Source organism: Dermacentor andersoni, chromosome 10 (genome assembly GCF_023375885.2).
Source record: "Dermacentor andersoni chromosome 10, qqDerAnde1_hic_scaffold, whole genome shotgun sequence".
NCBI lineage: Eukaryota > Metazoa > Arthropoda > Arachnida > Ixodida > Ixodidae > Dermacentor > Dermacentor andersoni.
This window is the reverse complement of record NC_092823.1, coordinates 134,505,563-134,520,680: the sequence shown is the minus strand read 5'-3', so window position 1 is coordinate 134,520,680 and position 15,118 is coordinate 134,505,563. Positions and strand designations below refer to the sequence as shown.

The window sequence follows — 15,118 nt, the reverse complement described above, 5'->3', positions numbered from 1 at the left end:
GTACGCGCGTGTGACGACAGCAGTGTAGCAACCATGTTGTAGACGATCGTATGATGACAATGACATAATTTCCACGCCGTTCGACGCGAGCCCACCAAATGGCTATTTCCGGGTTCTACACAGGTAGTGTGCGAGCGTAAGCGAGACAAACACGGATCGTGATGTCATCAGCGACTACGTGTTACACAATCGCGCGCTTCATGTGGTGCATGTTAAAACGCCGATGGCATTTCTGCTTGGGCGAAGAAATGTTAAAACTTGGTTAACTTTGCTATAATGAATGAAGGCTGCACAACGTCGCACAGTTTCTACCTAACGTAAGCTGCGACGAGGTAAGTACTGGGCAAAGGGGGCTGGTCTAAGACGGCGCCTCAAAGCGCGAGTTGTCGCAAGGAAAGCAGACGACAAAGTGGCACGGGATGCACGCACCACCGAGTGTTTCAACGAGCTTTGGAACGCGAAAAGCACGCGGGCGAAAGGAAGCGATCGCGCCGCAACGGTTAAACACCCGGCTGCTGTGCTCGACGGCAGAGGTTCGATCCCCGCATCGATTACGGACTGTTCTATCTTTCTTAAAGTGAGGCGAGACAGGAACCTGCCTGCCTACCTACCGTAAAGTGTCAATAATGCGGTAAAGAATGCTTCACATTAGAAAGAGAAGAACAAACTTGCTCAGCCTCATTCGAAAAACAGCTAGTGAGATACTGAGGGGTAACACAGCCACGAAGAGCCGTAACAAGCGACACGAAATAAGCCTATATTTACCTGCAGGTACAGTATCAACCCCCCTCCTCCTTCGTCTATGGAAGAAAAACGCTGCATGCATGTTTTTAGGGGCGATGAACCACTTGCCGCGTTTGCGGCTGTCACTTACGGCTCGGGCGAGTGGTGGGGTGCGGACCCGTGGCGCATGTATTGCGTGCACTGGAACACGCGGAATGCCAGCGACGCCAGGAAGTCGCGCGCCGTCAGCAGACCCGAGGCCGGTCGCAAGGTGAAGCCACTGCGACCTGCGCGTTCAGAGAGAGCGAAGGCGATCGTGCGCGAAGTTGATGATGATGCGGTGCGGTATGGCGAAAGGGCCAGATATGAGCAACAGTGCTAAGCACACACTAATGAGCTGTCGATGGAATGATGTATTACGGAGGATACCTATGGCACGACTGTCAAGGTCTGAAATCAACCGCTGAATAAGTGCGTAACGTTCATATGTCATAAAACTATGAAATTGACTGTAGTAAGATGAGTTGGGAACATAAAATGCCATAAACCATCGTTATAACGAGGTTATCCGGACAGGAGGATGAGTTCGTTTTAATCGATATTTTGTTAGAAGCGGAGCTACTATAAATTAGTCTTGCAAACGCGAGATGACTCCTGGTAACACTCTAGCAGCGCAGGAGATCGTCAAACGTATATTGAAACAAAGCTGCGCTCGACACTGGTGACATGTGACACAGTCGAAATTTACCTGGCACCTGTGAACAGCTGCCTCGTCTGTCGGTTTACCAGAGTCCTTGAATGACTCTGGTAGTACCACCACGTGGCGGAGTGAAGCGCTTATTGCCTAGGCAGGTTGAGACGACGACAGGTCGGTCATCGCGAATGCTTCACCGAGCGATGCCGTGCAGCAACTTCCCGGCTTCGCGCATCGTATTAAGCGGAGTCCCGGTCTACTGCACTTCGAACATTCCGGTAAAAACTATAAACTAAAACCTCACATAACTTCGAATGGAGCGATATTGTTATAACGTGGACTTACTGTACGAGCTACGAAGTAATGACAAATTAAGAATGTTGCATTTACACCAGCTCTCAAGCAGCACTGCCGCTTCGCCAAGGGCCTTGAACGCAAGTGCCTGGAGGCACGTGCTGTACGCTAGTGTCGCAGCAGCAATCCCTGTTCAGAGACTGTTGTACGGATTGTCTGAGCTGATAACCTGCAATATACCAACGCCATTTTTAAAAAAAACCTTGAATTTATTTGCCATCAAGAAACGCTTCTCCGCTAAGAAAAAAATGTCGGGTGGCGAAGTAAACCTCCGACTCGAATTTGAAGATGTCGTTCGAGGGCTTCGGCAAGGAAAAATGACGCTGACTCGAGCTCACTGGGACGAAGTTTGGTTTTCTTGGAGACCATTTGACTCCCGTTGTAACATTCCGCTACAGCCATGACGACACCGGCTCCCTTTCGTCTGAAACTTGCTCAACCTTTCGGTGTTCCGCTGAACCGCTTGATTAACCTAGCCTGTGCAGCACAGCGCACGGGACTTGTTAGCTGTGGGCTCGATATGTCTACAACGGCGGCATGTTGTCATTTTCTGTCACGTCATCCTCAATCTGACCAAGTACGTAACACGGTGGTATTTCTAAAATTAAACTAAGTTCAGTATCATTTGTTTGCTCACGTGTTTGTTTACTATGTAGAAAAAATAGAAGGTAAGCTTGTTTAGAGCCAGCTTTCTCAAAATCCCACATGCATTACTCAAGTGAGAAATAGAAGGAAACAGAAGCAAGAAGCTATCAACAGGCAATATGCAAGCACACAAATACAGTGTCTCTACAGGCACCAGTACCGGATGCACGGTGCGCTACCTGGGACCGTGACCCATTACACAGAAAGGCCAAGGGGGTGTCCACGAAAGTCATTTCATTTATGTAGTCAAGAGTTCGACGAAAGTTCGTCTGGTCAGGTAACATGATGATGAAGAAATTGCGGCCACTGACCAAGTCAAGGTGAAAAAACACACAGAGACGTTTCGGGACCCGTACGGGTTCCTTGATCACACTAAAAGCGGGCAAGAGCCGCGAGTCGTTTTTATGGCAGAATGTGACGTAGGGAACGGGTGTAGTTGGCAGGAAGATTTCCATCAGTCCTGTTGATAGTGTTGTCACACTATCAACACTATCAACAGGACTGATGGAAATCTTCCTGCCAACTACACCCGTTCCCTACGTCACATTCTGCCATAAAAACGACTCGCGGCTCTTGCCCGCTTTTAGTGTGATCAAGGAACCCGTACGGGTCCCGAAACGTCTCTGTGTGTTTTTTCACCTTGACTTGGTCAGTGGCCGCAATTTCTTCATCATCATTTCATTTATACGTGCGTACATGCAACATCCATATTTGCGCATCCCGTGGATCCTGTGGTAGCTTAATTCACCTCCTGAGACCAGTGTTTCACCTGTACGCACCATCGCCTTGCCACAGTCTTAATCGCATGCGCATATAGCGCGGACAGTGGCGTTCTACTTGCGTTTGAGGAAGTTTGACACGTCGTCCAGCTGCGGGATGGCGTCCGGGCCGTACTGGAGCTCCCTCTCCAGCCTCCCCAGGGCGTCGGCGAACTCCTGGCAAGCGTGCGTCGGCACCAGCTCGCGCATGGCCCGGTACACGACGCCCCTGCGACGACGTGACGGCAAGCAATGCGCGCATCCAACCGGACTTTCTCGAAAGCGCACACGGTGCACTTCGGTGGACGTCTTATGACGCGCACTCTGGTTGCTGGGTGGTCGTCATAGTTTCCTACAGAAATCACCAGGAGGAAAATTGGTGCCAGTGTCTACGCAAGCTGCAGGCATAGCGGATAGACCAGAGTGGTTGTAGCGTGGGAACGATGGGCATGCTGGATTTGCCTAAACTTGCTCCTTATGACTTCAAACGACTTTGTTACTTTGCAAATTAATCATTTGCTCAACAAAACATTGCGTTATAAAAAAGCAAGAATTCGCAAGAATTGTGCACGTACATACGTAGACACTGTTTTTGAGGGTTTCGTGAAATATAATTGGTTGGAAATTACGAAGAGAGCGTATTAAAAAAACAGTCGCAAGAATATCTGAAGCCAAAAGCACGAAGTTTGGAGAAGTCTGTGTATTATGGTAGCTTAATGACCGCGGCGCAAGAGTTTTCTCCGGTAACTTTTCTGGGAAAGTTTGCGGCGGTTACGGAGTTTTGGGCAAGTCGTGGCGAGTTCAATTCCAAATTATACGCAACTACACTTTCAGTCACGTCTGGCGCGGTTTCGAAGAAGTACTGACACGTGCTCACGTTGAACGTGCTGCAGTGTGCTCTTCGTTTTCCAGCTCAGCTCGCACTTTCGTGTGCTTGCCTCTTTAGTTTTTGTTATCTTTACAATGACTTTCTTCTTCATTTTTAATAATTTTTAGCGCGGAGAGCTCACGTTCCTTACCCTTGGAATGTGTGAGGCACGCAAACGGTGGTCCGCTAAGCTAGCAGTGCATGACTGACGACAGGCACGAGAAACGCCGACGGTGAGGGCGAAAAACCAGGTGGAAATTCCCAAAATTAAATGAGATCAGGAAGTCGTATGTTTGGCACGGTCGACGCCCTCGTACGCGTGCGTGCGTGGGCTGGCTGAACACTGCGTTGTCAAGGTGACACACTGGCGAAAACGCTGCCACGCACTGTCGCGTGGGCCCTTCAGAAATAATCATCCGTAATCAGTTTCACCGATGGATCTTTTTCATAGCTGTTAAGCTAGCTTCCTCACGATGCGGTTTGCCAAGCTGTTGGTGGCGCCGTCATTTTTGCTGTCATAGCGGGTGTGAGCACAGTTAGCTTGTCTGATAGCATAGAACACGTAGCAGCAGCTCTCGAGGTGAAGCCACGCGCAAGAAACGAGCCGCAGCATGTGCTGCTAGCACTTGGTCTTCATTTGAACCATCACCACCGCTGCCACGAGTTGGTCTATTGTGCAATGGACAGAAGCGCACTGTAGGTTACCGTCTCGTTGAAATCCCCAGCTCTCTTTGTCGCCTCTGCAGATATCTCCTCACTTACATCGCAACTTTTGTTGATTGATTGATTGATTGATTGATTGATTGATTGATTGATTGATTGATTGATTGATTGATTGATTGATTGATTGATTGATTGATTGATTGATTGATTGATTGATTGATTGATTTGAAACGCACCTGTTTTCCATGAAGGGCGCCGTAGAGGAGGATTCTGAATTATTGCTAACAGCCTTAATAGTGTTTTTGAACATCGACCAAAACCTCAATAGTCACCGTGCCTCATCCCGCCCCTCAGCAATGCTGCCGCCGTTGTCTACGCAGAAATTCACCTTTTCCTCAGCAAAAAAAAAAAAAAAAAATATTGCTTTCAACTTCAATTTTAAACATTGTTCAAAAGCCAGAATTTTTTTTTTCGAAGTGCGCGCTAGGAGCTTGAAAAATCTTGGTTAGACCTGTGTCTCAGTAGCCTGGCACACGGCGGTAAATGTTTATATATATACACGCAGGCATCAATACTACAAGATTTGCAAGAACATTGTGTCGCTCGCAATGCTCGAGAAAAGACGTACAAACAGTAAATATCGTAGCCATCATTCAAATATAATTTTGTTTCGAAATTCACACTATTAATTCAGTTGGGGTGGGAGGGGGGAGGGGAGGACAACAGACTTGCGCGGCCTTGCAGAATCACAATCCAATTTTCAATGAAGCTGTTTTTTCGACCAGTTGCACTGAGAATTTCAGTCTCCTGTAATTAAACCGCACGCTTAAAAAGCTTCCTGTTTGTGGCTCACCCGTTAACCCGCCCGTTTAAAAAGTTGCCCGCACATAACGCCTTTGAAGCACTTCCTTAAAGACTTTCTACAAAGGCTTTAGTTCGTCCAAAATCAATCATCTTTGCGCGCATATCAGCCATAATGCTCCCCCCCTTTTCACAAACTTTGATGCCGGTGGCAGTTATAGTTCTTCCAAAGCAGCAGGCTAAATTCCTTTAGCGCCAAATTATTCCACGCGCTTCTAAAGGTGCCTGCGCATCATCACCCGTATGATTCCCTTCACGTTCTCTAAATATAAACTCGGTCAGTGACCTAGTTCTCCCTGGACACCATGATAACCCGAATACAACTTCTTCGAACGCTTATAGCAGCACTAAATGCGTCGCTGTAAAACGCTGACATGCTCAGCCGGTGCGACGCGGTCTCTTCGTCGATGTGTGCTCGTTCACTCACCAGGTGCGCACTTCCTCCGGCGTGTACTCGACCCTCGGTATGGGCTGTCCCCTGCAGTGAGCAACGGAAGCCGGTGCACACTGTATATGGTGAAACAGTCCCCGGTACACGACAGTGGGCCATACGTATCTCAGTCGGGATTCTGCGCCTTGAAATCGGGCCATCTCTTGCAACTAAGCATGGATGACTAAGCATGGATGATTGATCGGTAAAGCTTGCTATTAAATATTAATGCTTTAGTAACGTCTATTTATCTGGTGATGTTCATCATCGGGTTCCTGTGATCAAAATCTTCGGTTTGAATTCATGTCCAAGTTAGCGTGAGGCGCCAGAATCTGGTAGGAAAAGAAACTGTCCAGGGCCAATGTGCCTATGGTACTGATACATGTGCATCTACGTTAGAAAAGCTTACTGAGCGACAAAAAGGCACTCCCTTGGACAACAGGAACTGCAGCCACACTGGAACCATAATTGCTTGCTTCCGCCTCCATGAATCTGACGAGGGGTAGTGGGAAACCGCGCTGGGGGAGTCGTTTGTCCTTCAATGAACACAGGATAGGCTGATGAAATTTTCTAACCGACTATTTCTTTTAAAATTACATCGAGCTAAACATGCTCTATAAAGAACTGGCGCGCACTTGTCTGGGGGAGCTTTCGCGTGCGTTAACCTAGTTTTCAGTAGCATTCGGATATAGATATCAGTTACGATTTTAATTTGGCCTATGAAGCCTTGCCAACTTCAAGTAGTCAAGCTGCTAATTCTAGCCAATAGCCTAAGCCACGGTAGAGTGCCCCATACAGCCTGGCCAACCTCTCGACAAGGGGAGCTATCTTTTTTAAGGCGTCCTTGTCATTGCTTTGTCATGCTTGAAGTATTAATTCTATAGTGGACATAGGTTGGACATGGTAAAGCGATTTGGCGCTGGTCACGAGCAGCAGCGCGTTGCCACATTACCACCGCGTCATTCCACCGTGTTATAACACTAGCATAAAACTAACAGGCCAAGAATATGACACGCTAGAGCGTGTCATACCCTATATATATAATCCTATATATAGGATTAGCAAGAATAGGCCCTCATATCGAAATTATCACTGTATTATCTTGATCACTTTACCGATGTGCAGTCTTTTCTCCCCAACGTGTTTTCCATTTCTCACCCTTAACAGCTCGATCTTTGGGCCTTCACGATGCACATCGTGCAGCACTTACTGCTTGTAGTCGAAGGCAATCTGGGCGATCTCCTTGCGGCGCTGCCGGTACGTCGGGTCCGAGAAACCCTGTGAAAGAGCGCGCCCTACCGGTTCAACCTCTTCGGGCTCTGAGAAATGCTCCGCGAACGGTGACTGTTCTTTTGCAGGCGCCAATAGTCCGTTGCCAATTTTTCCAAGAGGATGTAACCCAAACTTGCCCGACATGATTCGAGCGCATAGAAGAATGCTATGGTATGCTTAGTTTCGCATACGTCATGAAGCCCTAAGTTCACATGAACAGAAACGTGAACGTCGTCTTACGCAGCACCTGAGTTATTGGGTGTACGCTGCTGCGCTACGCTAAACGATTGAAATGCGAGCAGCTGAGCGCGTTGCTCGTGGAACATATCACACTTGGTCATACATATTCGCCCCCTTAGCTTTTCGTTAGGACGCGCAAAATGCACAAGCTCCGCCGTTCGCATTTTAGTCGTTGAGCACAGTACACTTCTCGCAAAACCCGATGACAAATTACGTACAGGGACGTCACTTGTCAAGTTAATCAGGTCTTAATAGTACTTATAGCAGCACAGGTCTAGCACTCTACCAATTCATCAGCGACGCTCAAAAACGGTACCTTCTGTTTTGCTTTGTTTTGTTTTGTTTTTTCTAATGGGCATGAGCATATGTTACTGCAAAGGTCAGTAATACGACTCTGCTGAGGAATTCAAATATACTTTTTTTAACTGTGCGCGTGCGAAATTAGCTCACACAACAAACTGTGATGCCACAAGCATGTGTATGTTGACGTTAATGCTGTTATAGCGAGTAACAACCGACAACTGCGCAACGCGTGTGGCTCACCGGATGATCACTGTCCAGGTCCGGCTCAAACTTGGTCAGCACGTGTGTGCAAAAGTCCAGGTCGGTGATGTGCAGCGGGAACCAGATGTCTGCGTCACATGAGAAGTCACTATTAGCCAGGCGCCTTTGACTGAGGGCTCCGTGAAATAGGGCGAGCGACTGAGTGGGCCAGACAGCGAACTTTGGGCAGGTCGGCAAGTGAGTGAACTGGCGGATAACTAAATCAGAGACTAACCTGATTAGAGTGATTGAACGAGAACATAGAGCATTGGCGCGGCCTCGCGCGCTAATTTCGTGGCTTTTAGGGTGAACAAGTTGTCAACAGCATCACACGCTACGTAGCAAGAGAGTGAGCTAAACATCCTCTTCTTCGAGAGAATACAAATGCTGGACTAATCTGCAACTACTTTGAATTTGTCGGTGGTTAGTGTGTCAGGCCGCAAAAGAATGAGCAATTACCCCTTACTATCGCACATACTTACTTATGCACAAAATTTTCGCGCACAGAGATGAGTTAATTGAAGCGACACTAATAAGTATTCCTACATGAAGTCTAGTCTAAATAAAGTATGGCAGCCTCTTCCGCACCCGAAAGCAACTGTAAGCATGCGATTGTTCGCCGATGAATATGGCGAACCTCGTCGCTGTCTTTTTGGCACCTAATGCGAATTTATTGGGGCAATAATTTATGTAAATACTGCGCATATAAATCGCGAATACACCGTCCTGCCACTACGTGTAGCAGCTGCAAGAAGGACAGTAGGGACGAAAATCGTCAACGCATAGAGTAAACGGCAGGGAGGAAGAAGAGACGCTCCGTTTGTTTTGCGCTGTTGTGCTGCCGAACCAACGCTTGGTTTTCACTTCGAAATAACTGGGACCGCATAACTGCGTGAACCACCTACCTCCAGCGAGCGCGGACCCCACGTCCTTGACGACGCGCATGTCTCCGAGGCCACCCAGGGCCAGGTTCTTCCCCAGCCGCAGCAGGCCGTCCCGCACCATGCCGCGGAGCGATGCGAACGCCTCGAGCGGTGCATCGGCCGTGCGGCCCGTGCGGGTCTCGAGGTGCGACACGCGTCCACCGCAGGCCTGTGCGAGCGCCAGCTCAATGATGCGGCACTCCACGTTCCCACGTGTGTGACGAGAGAGCAAAAGACAAAACGATGATAGGGATTTATATCCCCTTTGAAACAGGGAGGCAACAGTCACCTAGGCTATTCGAGCTAATCGGGTTTTGTTACATATTATGCAGTCTAGCATATTGCCTATATCTGCTTGATCTTCTCTCTCCTCATTAAAACCTCTCTGTATTCGACAGTTACATATGCCTGTAATGAGCCCGGCTCTATTGATCTCTTCCCTGCTTTTTTTTCTCACCAATACTCTAAACGTCTCCTAGCTTACCTGGACCGCTGACCACTTAACGCTCTCATCACTTTTGAACCCCAGCGCTTCAGCAAGGAGGACGTTCCTTACAGTCATAACTGCCTGCACATCTTGGCATTACGACTTGTTGAGTAGGCACGTTGTAATGGGTAATAGCAAAAAAAAAAAAAAGACGACCACAGCAGCGCTCCCTAGCAACACATATTACCGAGAACACTTTTTTGTTAGAGGCCGTGTGGCTTGCATGACTCCAGTCAACTCATGAGTAAGGATGGCTGTGCGATGAGAAACGATGTTTATCTTCATCTCGTATCGGAGCCACGATCTTTCAATCTTTCTCTGGTATAAGGCGCTAATGAAGAAAAGACAGCAGGACGCTATCCAGGGATATCTTGAAAGGCACGATTTTGAAAGGGAGATTTTCGAATGAGTGGGGAATAAATGTGTAAATAAATTATAAATGTACCCAATTTTATGAATGACAGCAGTTGCAAGATACTATTTAATGCCAATCTTTACAGGTTAAACTCACTTTGAAGTTCGTGGTTCACGTAGGGTGAAATAGCACATCACGTAAGCGTAGAGAAAGAGTTTCCATGGTGATAACACTCTAACAGGACATTTCGCCTTACGTGCGCAAAATAGGAAGTTGACGTGTGCAGGCGCGTACACTTTGCAAAACGAATCGTAACCATGCTGGTGAAACAGAAAATTATGGCTAGATGCGGTACAATAAAGTATCTCATCAAAACCAACTGTAGACCGTTTGCGACATCTGACTGATGCCTTGGTGAAACTATATGCTACGTAACAATGGCAGTGAACTGAATTGTCCCTGAAGAGGAGCACGTGGTGGCGGGTAATGACGTACCTCGACCTCCTTGAGGATGGTTGCCAAGTCCTGGACGCCCTTCTTGAGGCCGAACACCACGCTTATGGTCGCATCCTCGCCCACTCCTCCCACGGAAAGGATCTGCGCATGCGCACTCCGCCCAGCGTGGGACGGGGCTCGTGAGCCACTGCGGCGCACATCGTCGCGGTACACTTCGAGTCGCGGTACTTGCGCGAAAGGCTTAGGGCCTCTCTAAAAAACAAGGTTCACAGTGAGCGCGCTTCCTGCCATTTACAGACTGAGGCACCGTATGTCGAATGAAATGTCTGCACGTCCACGTTTGACTTAACGCCTGTGCGCCGTGCGGATAGAACTTCTGACACCGTAACTTAGGTTCCCTGGAGCGATAAATTGTGTCACTGGTGCCATGGGTGCAGACTTGGGTCAACAGATGACAGAAGACGGCAGTGGTTGCTGAAAGTCTAATAGAATTTGGGCCGGCCGGTATGTAAAACTACTATATTGCGTTATAAATGACTACGTAAAATATTTCAGGGATATAATGTGCAATGTAATCGCTATATTTCTTTGCATTTACGTGAGCACAGAAACTGCGTTTCTGGTCGCGGAATAGTTCTCGTGATACAAGAGTGAACAAAAAGCGAAACACAGCTTCAGTTTTTCCCTAAAGTTGTGTTTGACTTCCACTGATGGCTACAACATCCGTAGGCTACGCGTTCAAGACCAGCACTGAGGCGAATGAGCTTCTGGAACTCTTTGGGCGAGTGTTGAATTGATTCATGCCAGAGAAATTTCATGTCTGGCACCGAGCGAGTGTCGTCAAAACCTAAAGCCTTTTAAGGCACTTAAGTTCATTGGCTCCTCCACTGTGGAACGGGATTACTCTTTTTTGACAGCCTGATGAGGCCATGCGCCGTTACAATAAGGTCAATAGAGAGTTTTATCTTGCCCGTAAACGTGTTACGTATAGCGTTTACAGAATGCCGGGCGACCCTAGGCATGGACAACAGTAGCAATGCTGGCAGCGACATCTTGTGATGTGTTGCCCAACCACTACGCGTCAGACACGTTTTTGGGCTGCATGAATGTTCTTGTCACACACACAAAAATGTTTAAGTAAATGTTAATGATCACATTACTGCAGACACGTTACCTCATCTAGCCTCTTGTCTCGATTTCGCCGAGTACCGAATCTGAGCTCATAAATTCAAACAGGGAGATTAAGCGAGAGAAATTGTGCTTTTGATGTTATGTGGGGTTATCCAGCAAACACACGTCAGTGTGTACCCATCTTTAAAAAAACAACGCTTTCCCCATGGTGCTTCCAATGTAGGCGAACATTCCACGAAATTCGTGCAGCTGCATCCATTCAGGTGCACAAAGTGAAGTCGCTATCTCTGCAATACCGACTATGTTATAGACTGACATACGATGCCAGACGGTTCATCTGTCATGTGCATGTTTGTTCAGTGCGAAAACATGCCAACACTATAAAGGCGTTGTTTTGTGTTAGATGCCCGTGTCACTTGGAATATTTTCCTTCTGGCAAGATAATTCAGGCTATAAGAGGCTAAACCAGCAGCTCGTAGAATATGGCTTGTGAATGCAATTACAGCTCTGTGTCCGCTTGTTAAACTCTTGGGCCACAAGATGATGCCACAAACATCACTGTTGCCGTCCACATCTCTCGTAGATCGGCATATTGCAAAGGCTCTACGTACAAGCTGCACGTCACCGCAATCTCTTGGTGACAGCTTTGTGTCCGCAACAACAAACGAAGCAGTCCGCAGCAAAGCAGTACATCACAGCGCGACACTTGTTACAAAAGCGCGGGTACGAAACAATGCAGCAACGAAATTATTATTTACGATTCTACCACGCACGTCGCCACACAGTAGCACGTCATCGCAGTCACATATTCACACAGCGACGTAACAGCCCTCTAGCGAATCGTCATTAGCCCTGCACTCCCAATCTGTCCGTCGTCTAGAAGAACGACCGCAAAGAACGTAACACGATATTTGGCAGCCGTGGCGATGAAACGTGGATTCACGCAGGATAAATTCGTATATTGGCCCAGCAAATGGTTAAACAATGTATAACAGACTAGATTGTATTATCAGAAGAATTATTCTAGCCAGTCGTAGGGATAATTGTAATTGTTGCACTTGTAGCTGCAGTGGTTGTTTCTGCACTAATTATGACAGTACTAAATGCAGCACTAATGAAAACAACTATTTTGCAAAGTGTTTTCTTCGTGTAGACTCCCGCACCAAGGTAAAACAGAACGCCCTCTTTTTAAAGGCTCGTTTTCGAGAGGTCTGCCACCATATAAAGCTTGTATTTACCTGACTAAAGCATCGCCTTAGGTACTAAGCGCCGCTTTCTCATAAAGTGCTACGTTGCCCGCACATTGAAATAAATTTAAATTTGAGTGGTCATCAAACTTTCATATATTTACTGGTATTCCAACAACTTTATAAGTTCATAATTTCGAATGAAATTTTATCCGTTATTTCTCGCTATCATATTGACAAAATAAATTTTCTCTGACGGCTTCTGTTCACTGATCTTCTAAAGTTCGAGTTCACGATTTATTTATTGTATACATTATAAGATGATTATTGAGAGTAGTTACTATAATATTACTAGGCCTTTCTTCAGTATTTTCTTTGTCTTCCTTTATTTGTGCGATCTTCGAGATGGGTGCTGTGCAGAGATCTCTGCTGTCTCAGAGGCCATACCATATTGGAAATAGTTCCATGGTGCCCTGGACGCTGTAAATAAGTCGCCAGTTTATTTTCCTTAACAGCCGTCTTGATTGAACTTCGCTCAAAGCACCTGCACTTGCCGTCCCCATCTCGAACCCCATCGAAACGTTCGTAAACCAGCAACGAGACGACACGGGTTTCGCGATGTTGGCTGCTGTCCACGGCCCGTGACGAGTAGATGATGAAATGTTTATCTCGTGTGTCCGTATTTCCGTTTTGCAAAAGAAATAAAAAAAAACGTAAATTATATGGTAGCGGAATAAGTTCAAAACTGAACAAATCGGAAACAACTCGAATGCGTTTTGCGTTTCTACATTCGATTTAATCTGTAAGCGTTACCCAATTCAAATTTCTAAACGTACACTTGGAACTGTTCCACGCTTAGGAACCGGCGACAGAGAGTTCTCACCTCATACTTCCGGCGGTGCAGGCGTTCTGAAATGTTATTTCGTGTGCAGTTAGAACAGTAAACTTTATTGCTAAGCGGAGCACTAAACATGGTATGTAATGAATAATTACAGTTCAGTTTTGACACGAAGGCATCGCGGAAATAACATTTTATCAATATAGGTTGTGGAAACTGTTGTCACTCGTTAGCGAGCGACCTCTTTCTAAGGAAAGTGGCAGCGCCGTCGGGACTTCTTAGTAAGGTCTACTTACCGGATCACATCAAGTACTTTTTTCTTCAATGAAGTTGATAGTACGTTTAAATTATGTTGATTTGAATACCAATGAAAGGTTCTGTTTAAGAATGAGCCACACGGCATGACTAAGCCACCAGCAAGGCTTTGTGTAGCCAGCTCCGCCTGCTCCGCCCCTTCTTCCGGCTCGCCATTTTCCTGTCCTGCTGGGCAGCGCATGCAGCATCGGGAAGGCAACGAGCGAGGATCCTCGCAGAGTGCGTACTCACGTCCTCCAGCAGGGCCTCTTCGTCCTGGGACCGCAACTTCTGGGCCTCTCGGCGCTTCTGCGTCTCGAACTTGGCGTCGTCCAGCAGCGAACGACGCCGCGACGGGTAGCCATGCTGCGACGACACCGCAAGGACTCAACGCACACGAAGCACACGCACAGCGGCATCACAATCTCACCACCAAGGAGTTTGCTACGAAAATTCCTAGGGGAAATTCTGGCGCTGCGATCGTACAGACAGTGTGGGTGCGTTGACATTGAAGGCAGTCTACTGACTGCTCAGATGACACCTTCGAACCCAAGCAATTTGGAAGACGTCTCTGCCAGTTGACGCCACCTCTCGTCGACAAGAAAAAAAACTACAAAAAGCACCTATTATTGCTTTACTTCAACACTTCGCGGGTGCAATACTATGAAAAAGACAAGGAAGCTTACATTAAGCACATAATAAAGCGATACTACGTTTTTCTATGCGCAGACAGTCTTTCCGTCGAGATTCCAAGCATTCTGCTCAGCTGCCATCTTATTTGAGCAGAAAAGTAGCCCGCATGGTTTTCGCTAAGCTGCCTGTTTTTCCCGGAGGTACTATTGTGGACATTGCCAAATTCCGCCATGTTGCCGAATCAGCCATCTTGTCAGCTCTGATTGGTCCAGCGCGTTCATACGACCTCCCTGCTTGGCTCAGAATGCTGTCATTACACAATGTGACAATATGGCGGAATTCCACAATGTCAAGATAGCGTCCCGGCTTCGACTGAATTGGAACGAGACTTAAGACCAAGAGCACCGACTTTTGGGCTAGTTGGTTACGCATAGCAGATCCCAGTCAAGCGCGCACAAACAAGGACAAAGTGAGGGGTACACAACACAAGCGCTTGTGTAGTCTACTCCTCACTTTGTCCTTGTTTGTGCGCGCTTGACCGCGATCTGCTATCCGAGAATCGAGACGGCCTTTGTGCGCTTAGCAGTCCCTTTCATCGTCTGCAGCGAGTGTGAGAACGATGGTAATCAACGCGAATTTGTCTAATCTTCGCGCTTGCGCCTGCAGGCGTTCATGCGTCGGTATTTGTTAAGCTTTGTTTTTCTGTAATTTCCTAGAAATCATGTTTTTCTAAACGCACGAAGGCAACATGTTTCTGCGCACA

At 47.3% G+C, this 15,118-nt stretch overlaps 1 protein-coding gene across 1 annotated transcript in view; it reads right to left on the bottom strand.

Annotated features, from left to right (window-relative positions):
• ple (tyrosine hydroxylase ple) overlaps nt 1-15,118 on the bottom strand; it is a 41,803-nt gene that overhangs the window by 12,695 nt on the left and 13,990 nt on the right. The window contains exons 2-9 of the mRNA XM_050192938.2: nt 13,975-14,088; nt 10,312-10,413; nt 8,957-9,143; nt 8,052-8,140; nt 7,207-7,274; nt 5,994-6,044; nt 3,258-3,403; nt 875-1,010 (exon numbers count right to left, since the gene is read on the bottom strand). Of these exons, the coding sequence (XP_050048895.1) occupies nt 875-1,010; nt 3,258-3,403; nt 5,994-6,044; nt 7,207-7,274; nt 8,052-8,140; nt 8,957-9,143; nt 10,312-10,413; nt 13,975-14,088 (893 nt within the window). The remainder of the gene's footprint in view (nt 1-874; nt 1,011-3,257; nt 3,404-5,993; nt 6,045-7,206; nt 7,275-8,051; nt 8,141-8,956; nt 9,144-10,311; nt 10,414-13,974; nt 14,089-15,118) is intronic.